Genomic DNA, 23,560 nt, shown 5'->3' on the forward strand with positions numbered 1-23,560 from the left:
AGTTGTAGTAGACAGACTCACTAAGCTAGCACATTTCCTTCGAGGGAAGTCTACTTTTTTGGTAAGTAAGTGGGTGCAGGTATACATAAAAGAGGTAGTGAGGTTTCATGGAGTACCTGTGTCCATTGTGTCGGATAGAGACCCTCGCCTTACATCCAACTTTTGGAAGAGTCTCCAAGCAGCGTTGGGTACTCGATTGGATTTCAGTACAACATTTCACCCACAGACGGATGGTCAGACAAAGCGTTTAAACCAGACACTGGAGGATATGTTATGCACTTGTGTGTTAGAGTTTTCAGGGAGTTAGGACTCCCACCTGCATTTGATAGAGTTTGCATATAATAATAGTTATCAAGCTACTATTGGCATGTCGCCGTTTGAGGCCCTCTATGGGAAGAGTTGCTAATGTTGAGGTTGATGCCCTAAAGTCTCATGCCCTGTAGTTTGTAAACAGTTTATACGAACGCTTGTGATGTATAATATATGATATTTACTTCACTTCTTGATTTTGCTGATCTGAATGTTTTATTTGCTTTACCACAAACCAATAAACTAAAATCCACGGATGTCTTTATGTTACTTAAACATGTATGTGGTGACATACAAGTGGATCATGTCTTAAGAGATAACCAAAATGGTTTGTAGTATATGAATAAATGAGAGAACCTTATCCTGGTAATGCTATGGATGCAGCCTGCTTTATGGAACACTTATAAGTATTGTGACTTGTCACAGATGGTCTGATCTTGATCATTCGTGTAGGGGACATGCGAGGGGGGGCGTCCTATACAAAGAGTTTGTATAAAACCTGACCACGAAGTGTTAACGTGTCGTTATATAACACCGTTCATGACAGAGACTTCACTTCACTAGGATGACCATAAGTAACCTGACCTCAATCCTGAGTGAGTTAGGAACTCCTGCCATTGAGGGCGGTCCTTTGATATGCAAGGGTGCGAGTGGCCAGTTCGCCGACTTAAACCTACCACTTTGGGGGTTCGTCTGATTTGGGAGCTGGAAACTCAGCTACACAAGATGGAATTCACTCCTTCCCCGATGTAGGGGTAAGTAGATAGATAGCTCTCTTAAATGCTGATTCCAGGGCTTGAACGATGTGGCGCCACATACTTTCTCATGGCCCAAGAGGTGTTCACACATAGTTGGACTATGTTGTATTATTCATTAGAGGAATCAGTGGTACTTAAGGAGTGAGATGTAACTACAGAGGAAAAACGATAAATTGGCACAGCTGTACTTTCGAGCATCTATGAAGGGTTATGGTACTCACGATTGGTTACATCTGATGGACACAGAAATATATTTGTGGTAAGAAGAGTTCAGCTATCGGTCTTTAGTGGAATGCCTGACAGTTAACGGATGGTGGATCTCGTGGCTAAAGAGTTTAGTCAACTATTCACGTACCGTTGGAGCTTCGAGCCATAGGTCCATAAGGTCCCCTTAGTAGCTTGGATACAAGTTGAGAATCAGTTTTGGGTTAGTTTGAAATGTTCAAATTGACAAGAGGGAGTTCAATTATATATGATATAATTGAATTGGTTAATTATATATGATATGATTGACTAAATGTATGAGATACTTTATATTGGAGGAAATTGGATATAAATATCAAGTAGAGGAGAAAACACTATAGCTTATATATGATATTACACTATAGGTTTAGAATATAATATGATTATATTCATTATTTTATTAATTGGGCGGTTATGAGATAATTGGCCGAAGTTTTCTCCAAATTCGTGCAAAAGTGAGAAGTTGAATTCAGTTCTAGTAACTAAAGAATAAAATGAAAATAGTTTTCATTTTGCATGTGATACGCAAGATACACTAAAATCACTCACGGTGTGGTAGTCTTGCATCGCTTAGTGTTGAAAGCCTATAGTGCCCGCCTACTAAACAATCGCACACTCGCGTTTCCTAAACGATCGCCTATGATTTCTTAAACAATTGCTTACCTTTACTAGACGATCACTTAACCAAAAGTAACTAAACGATCGCTTACCTTTTGATAGACGATCACTTAGCAATTATTACACGATCGTGTACCCTGACCTAAACGACCAAGCACCTGACTATGCGATAGTCTTCCCTTTCTCCCACTTGCTTGTTTGTAGTACACGATTGCTTTTCCTCCTCCCCTCTACCAATTCCATCAAAGTACACCCTTTGGATTCTCACTCCGAGAATACTAAGGGCTTCGAGTGGTGGTGTCGTCCCCGTTCGCTAGACGACCGTGGTGCTGCTAGGTGCTTGTTGTTCATGTGCTGTTGTTCGTCTAGACGACCGTGGTGCTGCTAGGCGATTGTTGTTGGACGATAAGGAGCGAGAGAAGTTTGCTCACGGTGAGACCGAGTTCTTGTGAAGAAATTCTTCAACTAGTACGTTCTCTCGGTCTTTTATTTTCTCTTTTAAAGCATGCCAGTAATTCATGTTTTCAAGGCATATCTGTATGTTACAATGTATGTGTGGAAATTCTGTCACAATGAAATTGGAAAGATCCGCTTCCGCTCATAGGCACTCTTGTATAAGAGTTCCTTAAATTGGTATCAGAGCCAAGTTTCTGATATTCCAATTTTATTTATGTAAAGAATTGCATATACATTCTCGGTGGGTGCAGCATGTCTACTCTCTGTTTAATTGTTAAATCGCTTGTGGATGTGTGGATTAATGGAGTTCTCTGGGATGAAACCTCGGTTTGATTAATTCTTTTACATTTTCAGTTAATTGTAAAGGCCCCTGTGTTTTTGGGCATAATTAATTGCTATCGAGTCTGTAATTTCAAAGTTAGTTTGAGTTTTGAGTCGTTCATGAAGAAGTTCGGAGAAAGGTTACTGTTCTTCGAGGAAGAAGACAACCAAGCGTTGGTCGAGTCGTGTAGACAATGGGGTAGGCGATCGTGGAGTATCGGATGCTCGGGTGTCGTTTAACGCGTACACACACTAGACGATCGTATAGCTCAGCAAGCCTCATCGCTTAGTTACTGACTATACGACCGCCGAGTATAGGTGAGGTAAATCGTTTACCTTTTCGCGTGTTAAGCGATCGTCTAGACGATAGGCTTCGCGGCCTCGTTGTCATCTAAGCGATCGTTTAGCTTTTCACGCTATCGTCTAGTGTGCAATAAGCGATCGTTTACTTGGAGGCATTTATTAAACGATGGAGCTTTGCCCGGCGATACAAGACCCAATTCGCCTGTGAACCGGTTTGCTCGATGGAAAAATGTAATAGATAGAATTTTTCATTCCGGTTTTTTGTCCATTAATCTTTGGTTTAATACATGAGATGTATGTTTATTTATGTGTCATATTGTATGTACATATAGAAAAATCTCACCTTAGGTTATGCATTAGTCATGCATCATCTCTTCATTATAAATGTTATGATTTAGAGAAGCATGATTAATTACGTAAGAGCATGCTTATGCATCATATAATATAAGAGTTATATTTATGCATGCATAAAAAGCATTAGCGTGTATCATCTTTATATTATAATTGTTATAGTATAACACTAGAAGAAATTCAGGCTTTATTGTCGGTTTTAGACCGACATTAAAGGGCTTTAATGTCGGTTGGCAACCGACATTAAAGATAGTGTTATTAAAGCCCTTTAATGTTGATTGCCTTTAATGTCAGTTTTAAACCATTAAAGGGCTTCAATAACACTAATAACACAACCTTGAAGGTCTCGACATTGAAGGTATTTAATGTCAATTGCAACCGACATTAAAGGTCTTTAGTGATCAAAGGTCTTTAATGTCGGTTGCAACCGACAATAAAGCCTTTTTTTTAATTCTTAACCGACATTGAAGCTCAAATCTGTCCTTTTTTAAAAAAAATCCGTTGCCGAATCCATTTTTTTTGTCAAATAAGTTAAAAACGACATTATATGTCTCATGTTGGGTCAGGAAATTTCTGTGTTTTATATTAAAAAGTATAAAAAAAATTTCATGGCGAGCCCATCAATATTTGTCTTCCACCTATGAATTTATCCACAAACAAGAATCAATATTTCCAATCCATTACATATACTCATCAATATTTGTCTTCCACCAATGAATTTATCCACCAAAATTTGTAAAACAATACCAAAACCAGACTTTCATAGAATCCAGCTTACACCAAAACCATCATTTCTCTCATTCACAAATATCAATTAGTACTAATTCCATGAATAAACAAGAATCACAATACCATGAATACAGCTTCCAATAATAAAACAGATCATGTCTTCCACCTATGAATTTATTCACAAACAAGAATCACAATACCAGAAACCAAACTTTCATAGAATACTTACACCAAGCCATCATTTCTCTCATTCAAAAATATCATATTAATACTAATTCCATTCACAAAGATCATGGTTAGATAAATTTACATTTATTCTAAGCTAGCATTTACATTCTATTGAGACAAAAACAAGAATTACATCCTTACACAAATCGGCCAAACAAAACTTGCCCATTGGTCCGAATTATGTTGATCTCTCCTTGCGTGTATGCATTCTTTTGTATTGAACTACAAAAAGGAAAAAAAAAGAAGATAAATTCAACATAAGTTTACGTCCATTTATTAAATTAAAGCTAGTACTATATAAAAAATAAATATCTTACGTACGAGGCTAGCATATTCAACTAAAAAATTTTACATTATCCATATAACTAAAAAGTAAAAAGCCCCCTAAAGCAACACCAAAACATCAAGCATCTAAAAAGCACACCAATGGATACAAGACTTCAACCAAATGAAACCACAAAAAACATCTTCAACTAAAAGATACTATCGAGGATCAATCTTTGACATGAAGGTAGTTAGTCCTAGATTATCTAAACAAGATTCCAAAGACGAATTAGATTCAAATTGTAAGTAACTAAAAGCAAATACAACACAGAAATACATCACTGAACTTCTGCCATCTATTTGTCACAATTGCATTTTACCTTCCTAAATCGAAACTAAATGTTAATCAATGCATGAGCATAGACAAATGTTAGTGAAGCCCCAAGCTGCAAGATGTTTTGTTTGTTTCAATGCAGATGACTTTGGGTGACTTTTTACATCTAAATGGTTAACCATAACTTAGGATGTTAATCAATCATGACAGCTTCTAAACTCAGCAACAATAACACAAAAAGAAGTACCTTTTTTCTACAACTAAGATACAACACAAGCCTTTGTCTTCCAACAATGCGAACAAGATCTTTAAGCCTTGTAAGATCCATTTGTCCATTGTTAAACACATACTGCAACAGAACCAAGAAACATACAACATTTAAAGCCATTGTGGGCAATTCGAAAATAGTTTACTTAAGACCAAATGAAATCTTTATTATCTTCTATATTCAAGTACTACAATTGCTCAACAAGGTTCAGTGTTACAGAATTTCAAAATCATGTTACACTACCTCCATTTCAGGCAATACATTAAGCAATATCATCGTAAATAGATAAAAGGAAAGAACTTATTGAAGTAACAATGGCATGGCTAGCTCCTTCTTCAATATAACTAGAAGAATTTTCTGAATTTATCCCAATGCCTCACGTTCTGCTCTCTCCTTCTTTACCTGCAAAACATACCCAAAGCGGGAAAAAAATTACCTTTAGCTTCATTTATTCAGCTTTCTCCAGTTTAATAAAGATAAATATCAACAAAGATCAATATTAAACGAGATTGTTTAATTACTAAACGAAGTCATTTACCCCAAAGTTCAAAGGGAAAATGCTAAAGAAGCTATGTACCAACAGTCTAGCAAGACATCGGATGAAATTTGGCAGAATAAGATAGGTCGACATCAAGTAGAAAGCAATGGTGGGATGTGCCACACACAATCCCCACAACTATTCACTAAGTAGTATTCCAAGAAATCAAAAGAGTTGTAGCACGCATATGCAGCATCATGCGGCCCTACTTCCTGCTACTACACAGTTTAAATTAACACAAATTTTATTCACCTAAGCTGAGACATTAATATTAAACAATCTAACACAATGGGTATAAAAATTGAGCAGGTTAAGTTGCACTGGTCATCAAATCATCAACCTTGCTCTATCTTATTTTTTATCCAGCCTTCCTTCCATACTCGCCAGTAAATAAAACTCAAAGAATCCAGATTAATCAAACCAAAAAAAATCCACCACACATTTTACTTTATTTGCATGTGATAAAGAAATTTCACTCGTATAATGTTTTTGAAAATAATATAAGAATTAGGATTAACAGCGAAGATCTGGTCGTAGTGCATGAAAATCACTTGTATAAACTCGTATAATATTACAATCAGAACAAATCAAGAATTCAACCACAAACAAAAGCCTACACAAGTCATTTCTTTGCTTTAAAAGAAAACATATCCAGGATTCATACATATATTACCCAAAAGTTGATATCTATCTAGATCATGAAACCTGAAATCATGAAAAAGACAACAGAGGACGGAACAAGAAACCTTGAAGGGGAATTCAATAAAATTAGAACTACACTAGATAAACAATTCAACTGTAATGCAAGTACATAGCAAGATAGCATCTAGGCTAACAAATGGTAAATAATATCAAAATCAATAACTCCCAAATACAGGTCATATGATACAAAACTCTAAGAACCATGACTGACACTACGATATAGAGCAGCTGCCTCATTTCCATGAACACGACCAGACATTTTTCACTCTTTTTTTACCACAAATTTTTTTCACTTTAAATAATAAAGCGGGAGATATGAAATAATGGAAAGACTTACAAGTGCCAACATATCCTGGAGATAGCTTCTGAATTGTGTTTGCATGGCCTGCCAAAAGAATGAAATAATTAAAACTAATAACCATCTTACTATTTAGAATTCAACATCCTGTCCTTAGTTGGGGAAAAACAACAAAACCCAATACAATCAAGAGTTATTTCCCAGTGACCATGAAAAATTATAGAAATTTAACTATAAAAAAAATACTAGAGTTCGAGAATATTGCACGCTCAACAATTATATTAAGAGCATGTTGAATACAGAATAAAATTGAAGATTATTCGGTTATGATAAACATATAACACATTTCTTTTTTTTCGACGAGGCTCGAACCGATCTAAGGAAGAGATAAACATCTATAGTAGGAAAAAACTTGAAGATCATCAGGAAGGTACTGATGCTTCATGGAAAGGTCCATGGCCCGCTTCAAATGCTGATTGCCCGCATCAACAACCTCCCTAGGGAGTCGATTCAAAGCCTTCTTCATATCAATATCATAATATGGATCATACAGATCGAATCGAAGACCTAAAATAGTAACACAACCCAACATCAATCTCCACGGGACAAAATTTGAAATCAATGCCATAGAAAAAGAAACGATTAGGGTTTCAATTACCATAATTATGGAGGCGTTGGGTGAGCACTTTCATGTGTTGACGAGCAAACCAGTTCTTCTTTGGGTCGATGAAGGACTGCAAAAAGGACTCTATTTCGATCTCTCTCCTTTCTTCCTCCAAAAAAGACAAGATTGGTTAATGAACATGAACTTTAGGCATGGACAAACTCAATCTATGAACATGAGCTGCACAGCGGCTAGATCTGGCATATGGCTTGCAAATTAGTGAGAGTGAGAGAGAGAGAAAGAAAGATCGGAACTTCAGGCGGTGGATCTACTTTTTCGTGGGTTAGAGAGAGAGTTTGACAGCGGAGAAAGAGAGAGAAAAGGCTCACTGCCGATGCTAGGCAATGGATGGTGAGGCGATTGGAGAAAGGGTCTTGGCCAGGGAATGTGCAGCTGAGGAAGGCGACATGGGAAGGGCTTGGACGGAGAAGAAGAAAAAGATTGGGGATTTATTGAGGAGTTAATTTTTTTTCTTTACACAATATATATATTAGTTTTTTTTATTTTGCTTAATTGATAAATGGGGAAGGCGGGAAATGAAAATGGTTTTAGAGAGGGAACAAAAAAACATTGGCCTTACAATGTCGGTTATTAAACCAACATTTATAGGTTACACCTACATGTTGCGTTTTAAAACCGACATTAAAGATCCATTTTTTGTTTTTAAGAAACCGACATTTGTACATCCATTTTAGTTTTCCCAACCGAATCAAAAGCTCAAATTTCTCTGTAGTGTAAGGGTGTATGGAAAGCATGTTTGCTTGGTTTTACAAAGTATATAAAAGTTATATAATAGTAATGATCAAGAACATTGGCATAAAAGCATGACAAATAGGTTACTTTATAAGCGGTTATAAATTACCTTGTTGTGTTGGCAATGTGTTTTAGGTTGTTTCTTTTTAAGTTTTAAAAGAGAAATTAGAACTAAAAGCAATTAAGAAAGACATGCATTTGCTCACTTAGGTTTAATTCATGGTTTAAAATGTTTAGAACATTGGGATGATATAGACCTAAGGATTATGGTTCTAATTTGATTTAGTAACCTTTAGGCTTTAATCTTTTAATCAGTTGTAATAAGATTAAATTGACTAATAAAAGGTTAAAAGTTAGCAAATCTTCTATAAGGGACCTTTTTGTCTAAGGGGTCTGTCTTACGCTTGGGGGTTAATTTACAGTGACGGACGTAACACCCCTACCTGTGAACATTACCTAGAAGGTGAATTAGATAGATTGTGGCATGATACAAGTTAAAGGACAGTCCATTAAAGTGTTTAAATGTGACTACGGACTTCTTTGTTTCATAGACAAAATTTATTTATGATTGGCCCTTTAAAAATATGACTTTGACTAAAATTAGTAGCCGGGATTGTCTAAGTTATGAACCCCATAGGTAGAAAATTACAGTGGAGGTACTTGGGGCATATTGATCTTCATTATAAACTTTCACATTTCCCCCATATAGTCCACAACGTGAGATCTACACTTGGCCCGTGTAACCCTGAGAGTGTCCCCCTAAAGGATTGGTGTTTGGTAGGTTAATACCAAGGTGGATAGAGAGAGTGTTTCATAGTAAGTGGGAGCGGGAAAAAGTGCAACAGCAGATATCCCACGGTTCCCTCATTAGATTGAAAAAGTTTCTGGCCGCATCCACCTCGAGGCACCCTGGTAGTGTCCCCTTATAAGATGGCAGTTTGCGCGTTTCTTTATTTGATCTCCTGTAGGAGGATAAGGTTACTTAGTCTCTTGTCCTAATCTGCTTCTTCCTTACGATGGGCTCATTAGGGTGGGAATCTAGCGTCCAAAGTGAGGGGTCACACTTACGTAGAATTGTTAAAGGTTAACAGTTCTAGACCAAATAAATGGTGGCTGTTAGGTTCAGTTCCAAGAGTTGGTTCTGCCTAATGGTTAAGAATGTCTCATCCTAGTGAAGAGGCATCTGATCACCCCACCGATGACGTTTTTCCTGCCTCGTTGGGGCATCATTGCAAAATAGAAGTCTTAAAACACTTAGGGTACTTGGAAACTATTTTGCTAAAACTAATTGGTTAAAATGTGGTTTAGCAAAATCTTATAAAAGCTCGTTTGTTTTTCAGCAACAAGTTTTTAAAAATGGCTACAGCCACTTTAGCTTTGCTTAGCGGCGAGAAACTTACTAGCGGAAACTTTTCGACATGAAAACATATGATCATGACGATACTAATCATCGAGGATCTCATGTTTGCCCTTACGGAGGTCTGACCTCCTATTCCAGCTCCCAATGCCACTCAAAATGTTAGGGAAGTGTATGAGCGATGGACACGAGCAAATGAGAAGGCCTGAGCATATATCTTGGCCAGTCTTAATGACGTGTTGGCCAAGAAGCATGAGCCCATGGTCTCAGCGCGTGAGATCATGAAATCTCTGCGGGGGATGTTTGGACAACCGTCTGAACAGCTCAAGCACGAGGCTCTTAAATACATCTTAAACTTCAAAATGGAGGAAGGCACCTCTGTTCGTGAACATGTGCTTAACATGATAGTCCACTTCAATGTGGCAAAGTTGAATGGGTTTACTATCGATGAGGGCAATCATGTTAGCATAATTCTGCATTCTTTGTCGGAGATCTTCCTACACTTTGTTAGCAATGTGATTCTTAACAAAGTGAAATACACCCTTACAACTCTCCTCAACGAGTTTCAGACATACCAATCTTTATTGAAAAGTAAGGAGAGGAAAAATGTTGAGGGAAATGTTGCTTCATCCTTTAGGACGTTCCATTGAGGTTCGACGTTAGGAACGAAGTCTGCACCTTCTACTTCTAACTCTGCAAAGGGGAAGAAGAAGGGTGGTAAGGGGAAAGGGAAAGCGTCTGCTAACCCACCACCTGTCGCCCCAAGAATGCGTACGCTGCCAGTTGAAAAAGGAAAATATTTCCACTGCAACCAGAACAAACACTGGAAGAGGAATTTTCCTCGCTAGCTGAAGGAAGGGAAGGCCACCAAGGCTAAGGCCAAGGCAGACCAAAGTAAATATGATTTACTTGTACTAGAAACATGTTAAGTAGAGAATGATGATTCTGCCTAGATAATTGATTTGTGCTCCACTAATCACGTTTGTTCTTCTTTTCAAGGGATTAGATCCTAGCGATAACTGGAGGCTGGTGAGATGACGATGCGAGTAGGCATCGGGCACGTCGTCTCAACTGTGGCAGTGGGAGACATCCAATTATCTTTATAGCATTGGTTTCTAGTTTTAAACGATGTATATGTTGTTCATGAACTTAAAAGGAACCTTATTTCTGTAAAGTGTCTGTTACAATGTAAATATACGCTTTCTTTTAATGTGGATAAAGTGTTTATTCATAAAGATGGTGTTGAAATTTGTACAGTTTATCTGAAAAGTAACTTTTATGTGCTAAGGCCGTTAGCCTTAAGTTCCCTCCATAACACAGAGTTGTTTAAATCTGTCGTAACTCAATTAAACGTCAACGAATCTCTTCAAAAGAAAATGCCCAACTTTGGCACCTTCAATTACGACACATCAATCTCAATAAGATTGAGAGATTGGTGAAGAATGGCATTCTAAGTGAGTTAGAAGAAAATTCTTTACCGGTATGCGAATCTTGTCTTGAGGGTAAGATGACTAAAAGACCTTTTAAGAGCCTCTTGAGTTAGTACAGTCTGACCTTTGTGGTCCTATGAATGTTCGAGCCCGAGGTGGCTATGAGTATTTTATCAGTTTTACTGATGATTACTCTAAGTATGGGTATGTTTATCTAATGCAACAGAAGTTTAAAACCTTTTAAAAGTTCAAAGAGTTCAAGGATGAAGTTGAAAACGCATTGGATAGATGAATTAAAACACTTCGATCGGATCGAGGTGGAGAGCTTTTGGACTCTGCATTCCAGGACTATTTAATAGAACATGGAATCGTTTCCCAACTCTCAGCACCAGGTACACCTCAGCAGAATGGTGTAGTGAAGAAGAGAAATAGAACCTTGTTGGACATGGTTCGTCGATGATGAGTTACGCTTCTTACCGGACTTATTTTGGGGTTTCGCAATGGAAACTGCGGTATACATACTCAACTGTGTTCCTTCTAAGAGTGTTACGAGAACACCTCTGGAGGCGTGGAACGAGCGTAAAGCTAGTTTACGTCACTTCCGCATTTGGGGTTGCCCTGCACATGTGCTTGAGGTGAATCACAAGAAGTTGGAACCATAGTCGAGGTTATGCCTCTTTGTAGGCTACCCTAAAAGTACACGTGGGGGTTATTTTTATGATCCAAATAGGGTGTTTGTTTCCATGAACACTACTTTCCTAGAGGAGGATCATATTAGGGAGCACAATCCACATAGTAAAGTCGTGTTGCATGAGCTTTCCAATGAAACTACTAAAACTTCAACAAAAGTTGTTGAAGAATCGGCTTCATCAGCAAGAGTTGTTGATGATAGTTCATCTCGTAGGTCGGTTCCACCTTAAGAGTTAAGGTAACCTCCACAGTGGGAGGGTTGCAAACTCACCCATTTGCTATTTAGGTTTTACGAAAATCCTTGCTATGATAGTAGATGGCGATGTTGAGGATTCGTTGTCTTATCATAAGGCAATGAAGGATGTTGACCGGGATGAATGGGTCAAAGCCATGGATTTCGAGATGGAGTCGATGTACTTCAACTCAGTATGAGATCATGTAGATCAAACTGATGGGGTAAAACCTATAGATTGTAAATGGATCTATAAGCACAAACGAGGTGCTAATGGGAAGGTGCAAACCTTCAAGGCTCGACTTGTGGCAAAGGGTTATACCCAAGTAGAGGGAGTCAACTATGAGGAGACTTTCTCGCCTATTGCCATGTTAAAGTCGATCCACATCCTCATGTCCATTGCAGCTTATTATAATTATGAAGTTGTTCTAGATATGTCTAGGCCCATCACCTTCTATTGCGACAATAGTGAGGCTTGGCGAACTCCAAGGAGCCTAGGAGTTATAGGCGCGGCAAAGACATAGAGGGAACTATCACCTTATCCGCGAGATATTGCATCGAAGAGACATGATCGTCACGAAGATCTCTTTGGAGCACAATGTTGCTGACCTATTTGCGAAGGCTCTCACGGCTACAGTGTTTGAGGGTCACCTTCAGAGCATGGGTCTACAGGACCGTCCATGGCTGGACTAGGGCAAGTGGGAGATTTTCTTGTACTGGGCTTTTATGCCCTAGTTTAATGTTTTGTACTTGTTTTTGTACACCCCACTTAGCTTTATGATAAGTGGGAGATTGTTGGGGTTGATGCCTTAAAGTTTTGATGACAAACATTAGTGAACGCAATATTTGCGATGCATGTCTTAGGTTATGCGTTGGTTCTTATGCGTCGGTGGTCATGCGTTGGAATGAAATGTATGTTTTGATCTCATATGCAATGACCATGCGTTCCTGTCACAAGTCGCTCTCGCCAAGTATAATGAGAACGCAAGTTTCTCAAGTGATCCGAGGTTGAACTCAGAGACTTGTAGCTAAATGGTATACGGTGATGTGTATGCAGCAAATAAATAAAAGAATGATGAGGGTGATAAGCTATGCACTACTCTTACTCCTAACTAACAGATTAAGCGATGGAAGTATGAATGAGAGGTAGAGACACGACAACTGTTAGCGCGTAGTAAATGCATGAAAAAATAGATGAAAAGGTGAAGATGTCTTCACAGCAACACTAAGCTAGACCACAAGGGCAACCCCAGTCAATGCAAACTTATGTGATCATGCTATACACACCCGTCGCAGATGCACACGATGTGTAATAGCTTCTTGCTTATGCGATCCAATCCGCTCTCCCGAAACTTAGATTTGGTTTTTAAACTACTCTCCCAAGTATGCCTAAATGATGAATGATGCACTCATAAGACAAGGTAATCGCATAAACCTAGCTGACGTAAGATTATTCCTATTCCTAGTGAACACTTGCTTACATTGCTTAATACGACCAACCACTTACCCTCTTGGGCAGTTAGTTGCTGCTGATTCTACTCATAAACAAGCATTGCGTCCGCTTATAGACAAGCGTTGCTATAGCTTCACACTAAGCAAATAAGGTTTTCTCACAACACTCGTGCAACACACACCTCCTAGTGGTTTGCTACATGCTTCATATTCCTATGCCGCATGATTAAGTATGCGATACTCTAACAGTCTCACTAAGTGATGCAATGAAAGTTAAGGATACCAAGTAAATGAAGATAGAGATGGAATCGAAGGAAATATAGAAATGCATTGATCACAAAATGTATTAATTCCTTAAGCCAAAATGTAATACAATACAATATAAGGATAGAAGACAAATGGAGGGCCAGCTGGAAGCAATGTCTTGCTTCTAGCAGATGTGTGTCAAGGCTGTCGGTGGTGCCATGGATGGGCGATGGAGTAGACTCTCTCGAGCTCTAACTCCGGCAAAGGCTCCGGTCGTCACTTGGAATGATTGAAGGGGATGAAAAACTCTCAAGCTATCTTCACACGCTTTAGTCTGGATCACAAGGATCTGCCCTAAGGTAGAGAGCCTCAGGCAAAAAACCTCAGATGATTTGAAATTCTGCTCATCAGTTTCTATTTATAGAGCTTGATCGTCGACAACATTAATGAACCTGCTCTGAATCTGACACTCGCGGTGCGATGGTCCTTTTCTGAATCTCTGCTGCTAACAATGTGGTAGGTGAAATGTCAACATCATTTTTTGATACTCCCGAGGTATGTACTTATGTTGCATTCCACCAACCTTGCAGTCACCCTTCTATTATGGTCATCATTATGTAGCCGCAATCTCTCTACGATGACCGCATTCGCTTGACGGCCGCAACTTCTATGCGATGGACGCATGCAGTTGATGACCGCAACATCCATGCGATGGACGAATGCGGTAGATGGGCGTAATATCCATGCATCGAGCGTATGCGATCGCGCATGCGATCGTCTCCGCGATATCCTGGCTCCCGCGTATGCAATCGATTTCTGCGGTTGCTACAAAAATATACAATTGAACGCATAATAACGCATAATAGTGGGTTAGCTGAGATTCTTAATGTCGATCGATGCAAACTCGTTTTCTCATGAATTCCTAACATAATCACCGCATATTCTACTTAACAGCCCTCATAATTTTAAATAAAAGGCCTATGATGACGTGCATTTATTCCCGTTATCACACCCCCAAACTTAGAATCATGCTTGTTCTCAAGCATGCCTTATACTCAAGAAATTCATAACTCACCTTCTAGCTTTCCTTTACGATGACCAGCCTCTCAGAATATAATTTACTCCTACCTCTAACCATGGCACCAACGCTCTACTCCACTTCGGCTACTTCTCCAAAGAGATCTTTTCTAAGCTTAAATCCAGTAAGCCTTTGCTCAAAAACTTTTTATTCATTCCCCGCAACTTTGTGTTCAGCTTTTAAGAATGCGTTCGTTCAAAACAATTCAAAGCCTTGCGATTTCTTATTAGAATGCAGCATTGAACCTAGTTACGCTCTTTGTTTTGGCTTGCCCCCACGTGTGTCATGCGAACAACCAACTTCAATTGCGTGCCATATTCAACTCAACTCTTGTCTTGTTTAATTTGGCTTACGCCAGACAGAGGAGTTGCACTTATGCGTTGATCCTGGCGACTTACTTTTGTTTGGGCTTGCCCCCACGAGTGTCATGCAGAAATCCAACTACGGGTAAATGCCTTTCACAACTTAACTCTTATCAACATGGGTTTCCCCATTGCGTTGACAGTGGATTTGTTATTCCTAATTTTTTTTTTTTTTTTAGAAAATGATCATAATGTAGTGAACACAATTCTCTGGGATTGCTGCCACCCCTAAACTTAGAGGTTAGCAGCACTCTCGCTGCAAATCTAAACACAAAATCAACAGAAATGTGGTAACAAATGTTTGAGCAAAGGTTTGCACATAATAAAACTTAGACTATCAAAATTTGAAGCTATTAAAAGTAAGGTGAGCCTTGCGATGCTTAGTTAGCGGATGTAGTGAATTATACGTACCATCATAGATGCATCACAAAGGAACGCAATTGGAAAAAGAGAATTTCAAAAGGATAATGCATAAAAGATAACAAGAAAAGAACCTTAAGTAGAATAATGCTTGCGACCATGCTTTAGAATTCATGCAGTCGAAGCCATGCGTTTAATGATGAAGAGGATCCTTCCATTGTAACTACGCACCAAGGAGAATTATCGTCGCACCTACAAGGAGCAAACGCACCACAACCAAGGAAGCAGCCGCATATCCAAAATAACAATAATTAAAAAAAAAAACTAACTAAGAAAGCAAGGTAAAGATAGAGTAGAAGACATCCCTGGAGAAATTGGTGTGAGGTCACCGCAAGGAGTCTTCCATGCAGGAGATTGCTCTCAACTACTTGGGTCAAGAGGCTTGCCCTGACCATTAGAACTTCCAGCAATTGTTAGGCACATGCCGGCAGTCATGCACTTAGAACTACCTTCAGCTCATGTGACTGATTGCCCTTCTATCTAGGGGTCAATACTGGCTTTCGGCACATTGCCTACACTTCAATATTGTTTGTAGCTTGGTCGCACAAGCTACAATACTCCCAAGGTAAAAAGGTTGCCTGTGAAAACACAAAACTCAACAAACTATTAGCTGCCAAGTCCCCGGCAATGGCGCCAAAAACTTGATGACGAAAATTAGTGAACGCAATATCTACGATGCATGTCTTAGGTTATGCATTGGCTCTCATGTGTTGGTGGTCATGTATTGGAATGAAATGTATGTGTTGATCTCATATGCAATGACTATGCATTCTTGTCCTAAGTTTTCTTGCGCTCTCACCAAGTATAATGAGAACGCAAGTTTCTCGGGTGATCCGAGGTCGAACTCAGGGACTTGTAGCTAAATGGTATGTGGTGATGTGTATGCAGCGAATAAATAAAAGAATGATGAGAGTGATAAGTTATGCACTACTCCTACTCCTAACTAACAGATTAAGCGGTGGAAGTATGAATGAGAGATAGAGACACGACAACTGTTAACGCATAATAAATGCACGAAAAAATAGATGAAAAGGTGAGGATGTCTTTACTACAACACTAAGCTAGACCGCAAGGGCAACCTCAGTCAACGCAAACTTATGTGATCATGCTATACACACCCGTCGCAGATGCACACGATGTGTAATAGCAAACAGAACTTATTCCTAAGTCTCCATTCTTGCTTATGCCGGAATCCAATCCGCTCTCCGAGACTTAGATTTGGTTTTTAGACTACTCTCCCAAGTATGCCTAAATGATGAATGATGTGCTCATAAGACAAGGTAATCGCATAAACCTGGCTGACGTAAGATTATTCCTATTCCTAGTGAACACTTGCTTACATTGCTTAATACGACCAACCACTAACCCTCCCGGGCAATTAGTTGCTGCTGATTCTACTCATAGACAAGTATTGCGGCCGCTTATAGACAAGCGTTGCTACAGCTTCACACTAAGCAAATAAGGTTTTCTCACAACACTCGCACAACGCACACCTTCTAGCGGTTTGCTACATACTTCATATTCCTATGCCACATGATTAAGTATGCGATACTCTAACAGTCTCACTAAGTGATGCAATGAAAGTTAAGGATACCAAGTAAATGAAGATGGAGATGGAATCGAAGGAAATATAGAAATGCATTGATCACAAAATGTATTAATTCCTTAAGCCAAAATGTAACAATACAATATAAGGAAAGAAGACAAATGGAGGGCCAACTGGAAGCAATGTCTTACTTCCAGCAGATGTGTGTCTAGGCTGCCAATGGTGCCATGGATGGGCATTGGAGTAGACTCTCTTGAGCTCTAACTCCGGCAAAGGCTCCGGTCATCACTCGGAATGATTGAAGGGGATGAAGAACTCTTAAGCTATCTTCGCACGCTTTAGTCTGGATCACAAGGATCCGCCTAAGGCAGAAAACCTCAGGCGAAAAACCTTGGATGATTTGAAATTCTGCTAATCGACTTCTATTTATAGAGTTTGATCGCCGACAGCATTAATGGACCTACTCTGAATCTGACACTAACGGCGTGATGGTCCTTTTCTGAATCTCTGCTGCTAATGGCATGGTAGGTGAAATGTCAACATCATCTTTTGATACTCCCGAGGTATGCATTCATGTTGCATTCCACCAACCTTTTGGTCTCCCTTCTATTATGGTCATCATTATGTCGCCTCAATCTCCCTGCGATGACCGCATTCGCTTGACGGCCGCAACTTCTATGCGATGGACACATGCGGTTGATGGCCGCAACATCCATGCGATGGACGCATGCGGTAGATGGGCGCAATATCCATGCGTCAAGCATATGCGATCGTGCATGCGATCATCTCCGCGATAGCCTAGCTCCCGCGTATGCGATCGATTTCTGCAGTTGCTACAAAAATAAACAATTGAACGCATAATAATGTATATAGTGGGTTAGCTAAGATTCTTAATGTCGATCGACGCAAACTTGTTTTCTCATGAATTTTTAACATAATCGCCACATATTCTACTTAACAGCCCTCATAATTCTAAACAAAAGGCTTATGATGACGTGCATTTCTACCCATTATCAAGTCTCGTGTCTTGTAGTTTTAAACAGTTTGTACGAATGCTTGAGATGTATAATATATGATATTTACTTCACTTTTTTATTTTTCTTATCTGAACATTTTATTTGCTTTACCACAAACCAATAAACTAAAATCCCTGGTTGTCTTTATGTTACTTAAGCATGTATATGGTGACATACAAGTGGATCATGTCTTAAGAGATAACCAAAATGGTCTATAGTATATGATTAAAGAAGAGAAACCTTATCCTAGTAACGCTACGAATGCGGCCCGCTTTGTGGAATAGTTACAAGTGTTGTGATTTATCACAAATGGTCGTAACGACCCGACCCCCTAGGACTTAGGTTAGACCGTTACTAAAATAAATGCATGCATAGAATTTAAAACGACGCTCAGTTATATTGAAATAAATGCTAAATAAACAAGAGAAGTTCAAAAGATATTTATTAAATGCAATTGTTAAAATAATAAAGGGTACCCATAATTCGTAAAGACTATTAAAAGTATATAAAAGAAATGATCCTTAATAATAAGTTTCAAACAATGAAACTAAAAATTAAGGGAAAAATAAGGACTCTAAGTTTCATGATGCGGAAGCGTAAAAACTAGTCCCAGTGGTACGATCACGGATTCCGCTGCGCCATCGCCGGTGCATCTCTACCCTTACTTGAAGCATCAACATAAGAAAGAATGAGTATTAAATATTCAGTAAGTAACCCCACCACTGGGGTCAAGTTAGACATCTATGTCCTCTAGATACCCACCTATGGCACATATACACATGAAACAGGTAAGAGACTAAGTCATATCCTACTGTAGTTAAGTATGTCCACTACCTTTAGTGAATCCCAAAGAAAACACAAACTGGTGAATCCCGAAGGAAACACAAAACTGGTGAATCCCGAAGGAAACACGAAACTGGTGAATCCCGAAGGAATCACAAAACTGGTGAATCCCAAAGGAAACACAAACTGGTGAATCCTGAAGCAAACACAAAACTGGTGAATCTCGAAAGAAACACAAAACTGGTGAATCCCGAAGGAAACACAAACTGGTGAATCCCGAAGGAAACACAAAACTACGTGGAAATTCTCGAAAGAAACACAAAACTGGTGAATCCCGAAGGAAACACAAACTGGTGAATCCTGAAGGAAACACAAACTGGTGAATCCCAAAGGAAACACAAAACTGGTGAATCCCGAAGGAAACACAAAACTTGTGAGCATCTAAGTAATCAGTGTGGACATTCACACAGTCTCAATATTCAAAAATCAACACCGTACGAATCTATGACATACATGTAATCCTCGATACCATGGCTCTACCACATACACATAATCCTCAACAACATATTCTACAACATTCTTGTATACCTTAACATCATAGTTTCACAATATACAAGTAGGCCTTAACATCAGCAAATCAGATACCAACATATGGAAACACACACCACCTGATACTAACAATCAAATGCCTAGGTGTATATTTAAAAAAATTAGAACTCGTGCCAGAACATATTTTGATTCAGGTCATACTATCAATCAACATGCTAGCATTTACCATAACATACACTCATCATGCTAGCATACAACTAAAGCCTGGCCCGTGGGTAGTTCTAGTGGTAAGATTACTTACCTTAATCGAAATTCTGCAGATAAACTCAGACAACCAAACGATGACCGCGGTTTGAAGAAACGACCCTAACATATGAATACAACCATTAAGTTTCAATCCAAAAATAATTGTGACATCTCATATTCAAAACCACAACACCCAAAAGCTTACCCAAGGAACTCGATTAACAACCACTCCAAAATCTCCTTCCAACAGATTTTAACTCCCAATGGATGACAACTTGGAACCTTAAAGATACAAGGGCTAAGTCAAACTTAATTCAGTAATCAAAGCGTGCCCACAAACCAACAATAAGGACTATATCTCTTACCAAAACTCTTGTCGAACGATCTCAAACCCGCTGGACAGCTACTCCAACAGTTTCTTCGATTCAAATCTAAGGCCAAAAATAATTCGAATAAGTTTGTTGGATTTTATGTCCTAAAACTTGTAGTTTATAAATTAATAAATATATTCTGTTTTGTTTTTCGATAAAGTTGTTATTGAAATTGTAATCTTGAATCCAATAAACTAAGGTTCCGAGGCTATTTAATGTAATTTGAACTTTAGGTGTGACATAAATGTGGATCAAGTTCAAATATATAGCCAAAATGGTCTATAGTATATGAATAAGGTTGGGCGCCTTATTCTGGGGACACTATGGATGCAGGCCACTTTGTAGATTAGTCAAAAGTGTGAATCTGAATCGTTCATATAGAGATATGTGAGTGGGGGTATCCTATGTAAAGAGTTTACATAAGACTGAACCATGAAATAGTCACTTTTTACGTTCTAAATGCCGTTTTATGTATAAAACTGACTATTTCGTTAATTGATGAACTAGGTAACTTAATCTTAATCCTGAGCTAACTATGAACTCCTGTTCACTAGAAATTATTCTTAGATCTACATAAGTGAGGGAGCTCAATATCGCTGGACCAATAAGCCTCCCATTTCAGGGGTAAGATCGGGTGGATAGCTGGGAACATAGGGTGCAAGACAGAATTCACTCCTACCTGTTATAGGGATAGTAGAAAGGTTGTTCCCTTTAGTACTGAATCCAGGTCTTGAACAAGGGGCCCCACCCTCTCCTTGGCCCGAGAGGGATTCGGTTTATAGGTTGGACCTTAAACCAATTGTTCATTAGAGAATCAGTGGAGCTTAAGGAACAAGATGTAGTCTTGGGGGTAAAACGGTTTTTATGACCCAGTCGAGATTACGAACAACTTGTGAAGGATTAACTTACTCATCATGTTTATATCAAATGGACACAAATATATCTATAGTGAGGGGAGTGCAACTACGGGACTTTAATGGAATGACCCATTAGTTAACGAATGTTGATTAGCTCCGTCTAAAGAGTTTAGCTAGCTAATCTTGGATCGTTGGAGCACATGATCTATAGGTCCATTAGGTTCCCCTACTAGCTCATATGGAATAAACTTAGAATAGTATGATAGAATAATTCGAATTGTTCGAATTATGTAGAGAGAGAGAAACCGACAAGTATATGTGATATAATGGTCGGGTTTTTAAGCTTAGAGATACAGCTTGAATATTTAAATGTGATTTAAATATCAAGAATATGAAAATGTTCATATTCAGAAGCTCGGAAATGATGGAAATGATCAAAGATGTAAAAAGTCAAAGAGTTGACTTTTGACTTTGAAAAATCAAACTTTCACCAACCTTATATTCAAATTTGATTTGGATTTCGAGAAAATGAATGCGGATTCATGCTCGGGAGGTCAAAATTAGTCAACACGAGAAAAATCATAAAAAGTCAAAATGTTGACTTTTTGGTCAAAGTTTGACTTTAACCAAATGACTATTTTGCCCTTTGACTATAGTTAGTGGGAAAATCCAAACTTTTGTTGGATAATTTCACTAACAAAATAATGGGCTAGGTGTTGGCTTATAGTGGAGACTTTAAGCCCACTAAGATAATCGAATATAGGTGTTGGTTTTTTATGCATTTAGTTCATGCAATTGTTGCATGGATTTTTCTATAAACTGGGCTTTCATTTTGAATGAAAAGAGTTTTTGCAATTTTGAGAATTGGTTTTCATATTGGGGCTGGAAAAATCACAACTTTAAAAAAAAAAAAAGAGAAAAACCCAAACCTACCCAAATTCCATCTTATTTTCCATCTCTTTTCTCTCTCTCAGTTTTCTTCATCCATCAGGTCCCACAAATCGGTTCTGAGTCCAGAGGATAGTAGGTCAACTCTAGTGGTGGTCCGAAAGAGTTCGGGTCGAGATTCAACGAGGAAAAGCGGTTTTCGGGAGATTCAAAGGTAGTATCCTACACTTTTAATTCACTATTTTTTCCTTTAATTACATGCTATTTTCCTTTAATTTAGAAGCAATTAGAGTGTAATTAGGTCCCAATTCCGCTGCATATGTCTCGTATTCCATCAAAGTTAACCTTCATTCCAAACTTAATGGGGGCCCAAATTTCCACCCAACTTCACAAAAGGCTTACCTAAAACTGCCAGATCCGGTGAAACCCAAAAGTGACAGCGGTGGCGGACGGCGAACGGAGGGCGGCAGCGGGGCGGCGGACGCGCAGATCCGGTGGCTGGGCTCGGACCTGGGTGGAAACGACATGGGGCGGTGGTCCAAAATGGGAGCGGCGGCAGTCCGGCTCTTGCATCGAAGGGAGCTGCAGCAGTCGGCTCGTGCGGCGAAGAAAGGGTGCAGGTGCTGCGGTTGGCTCATTGTAGTGGGGGGGGGGCACTCGAACGAAGGGTTTGTGTGAAGGAGAAGGGTAGGTGTGCTCTTTTTATTTTTTAAAAAAATAATAATAATAATAATGATAATAATAAAGGAAAATGGTATAATTATAATTAAACTCTTTCCTTATTCCACTTTATACTATTTAATTCCTTTCCTTTTCCAAAGAAAAATTAATTCCTGCCATAAATTTTCAAATTGAATTTGAAAATTGAATAATTTGAATAATTTCCATGCCAAAACTTAAATCCTCGTGCTTATACTTTAATTTCAAAATTCCAAACATGCCCTTCAACTAAGGACAATTACTGAAAAAGAAAAATTACATTATTAATAAATAATAAAAAGGTGTGGGATGTTACATTCTTTCCCCTCAAAGAACTTTCATCCTCGAAATTTCATCCTTGAAAAAGCTCTGGGTACTGGGCCTTCATCTCATCCTCTCGCTCCTAGGTGCCCTCCTTGAACTGGTGGTTCTGCCACAGGACTTTGACAAAAGCAATTTACCAATGGCGCAATGTCTTTACTTCTCTGGCAAGGATCTCTATGGGCTTCTCCTCGCAGGTCAAGTTATCAATCAACTGCAAGGGCTCGTAGTCAACTACGTGGGACGGGTCTGTCACATACTTCCTTAGCATCGAAACATGGAAGACATTATGAACTGAAGACAATGCTGGGGGAAAAGCCAAACGGTAAGCTACAGGGCCAACTCGTTCCAGGACCTCGAAAGGTCCAATGAATCTCGGACTCAAACTTTCCCTTCCTGCCAAACCTCAGAATACCTTTCATGGGTGCCACCTTTAAGAACACTTTCACCCCGGTCTTAAATTCCAGATCCTTACGTCTTACATCGGCATAGCTCTTCCATCTACATACGAACCGTGATCTTCTGTATTGCCTCATTCGTGGTTTGCACCAATTCAGGTCCTAACAATCTCTTCTCACCTACCTCATCCCAACACACAGAGGACCTGCAACTCTTCCCATATAGGGCCTCAAAGGGTGACATCCCAACAGTGGACTAGTAGCTATTATTGTACGCAAACTCCATTAAGTGCAAGTGAGTATCCCAGCTTCTTGAAAACTCTATGGCACAAGCACGCAACATGTCTTCCTGTATCTGATTCAATCTCTCTATCTACCCATCAATCTGAGGGTGGAACGTTGTACTGAAGTCTAACCGGGTCCCCAAAGCCGGCTGGAGACTTTTCTAGAAGTTAGACGTGAAACAAGGATCTCTATTCGAC

At 39.1% G+C, this 23,560-nt stretch overlaps 1 protein-coding gene across 1 annotated transcript; it reads right to left on the reverse strand.

The window, feature by feature from the left end:
- Positions 1–203: 203 nt before the first annotated feature.
- LOC120069860 (cytochrome b-c1 complex subunit 7-2, mitochondrial-like) lies at positions 204–23,216 on the reverse strand. Its single transcript, XM_039021676.1, has 8 exons — positions 23,096–23,216; positions 19,600–19,664; positions 7,379–7,493; positions 7,133–7,287; positions 6,760–6,807; positions 5,550–5,584; positions 1,235–1,251; positions 204–316 (listed from the first exon to the last, which is right to left on the reverse strand). The coding sequence occupies exons 1-8, from the start codon at positions 23,214–23,216 to the stop codon at positions 204–206; spliced, it is 669 nt and encodes a 222-aa protein (XP_038877604.1).
- Between the last annotated feature and the right edge of the window lie 344 nt (positions 23,217–23,560).

The sequence above is a fragment of the Benincasa hispida genome, unplaced genomic scaffold (assembly GCF_009727055.1).
Source record: "Benincasa hispida cultivar B227 unplaced genomic scaffold, ASM972705v1 Contig637, whole genome shotgun sequence".
Classification (NCBI taxonomy): Eukaryota; Viridiplantae; Streptophyta; class Magnoliopsida; order Cucurbitales; family Cucurbitaceae; genus Benincasa; species Benincasa hispida.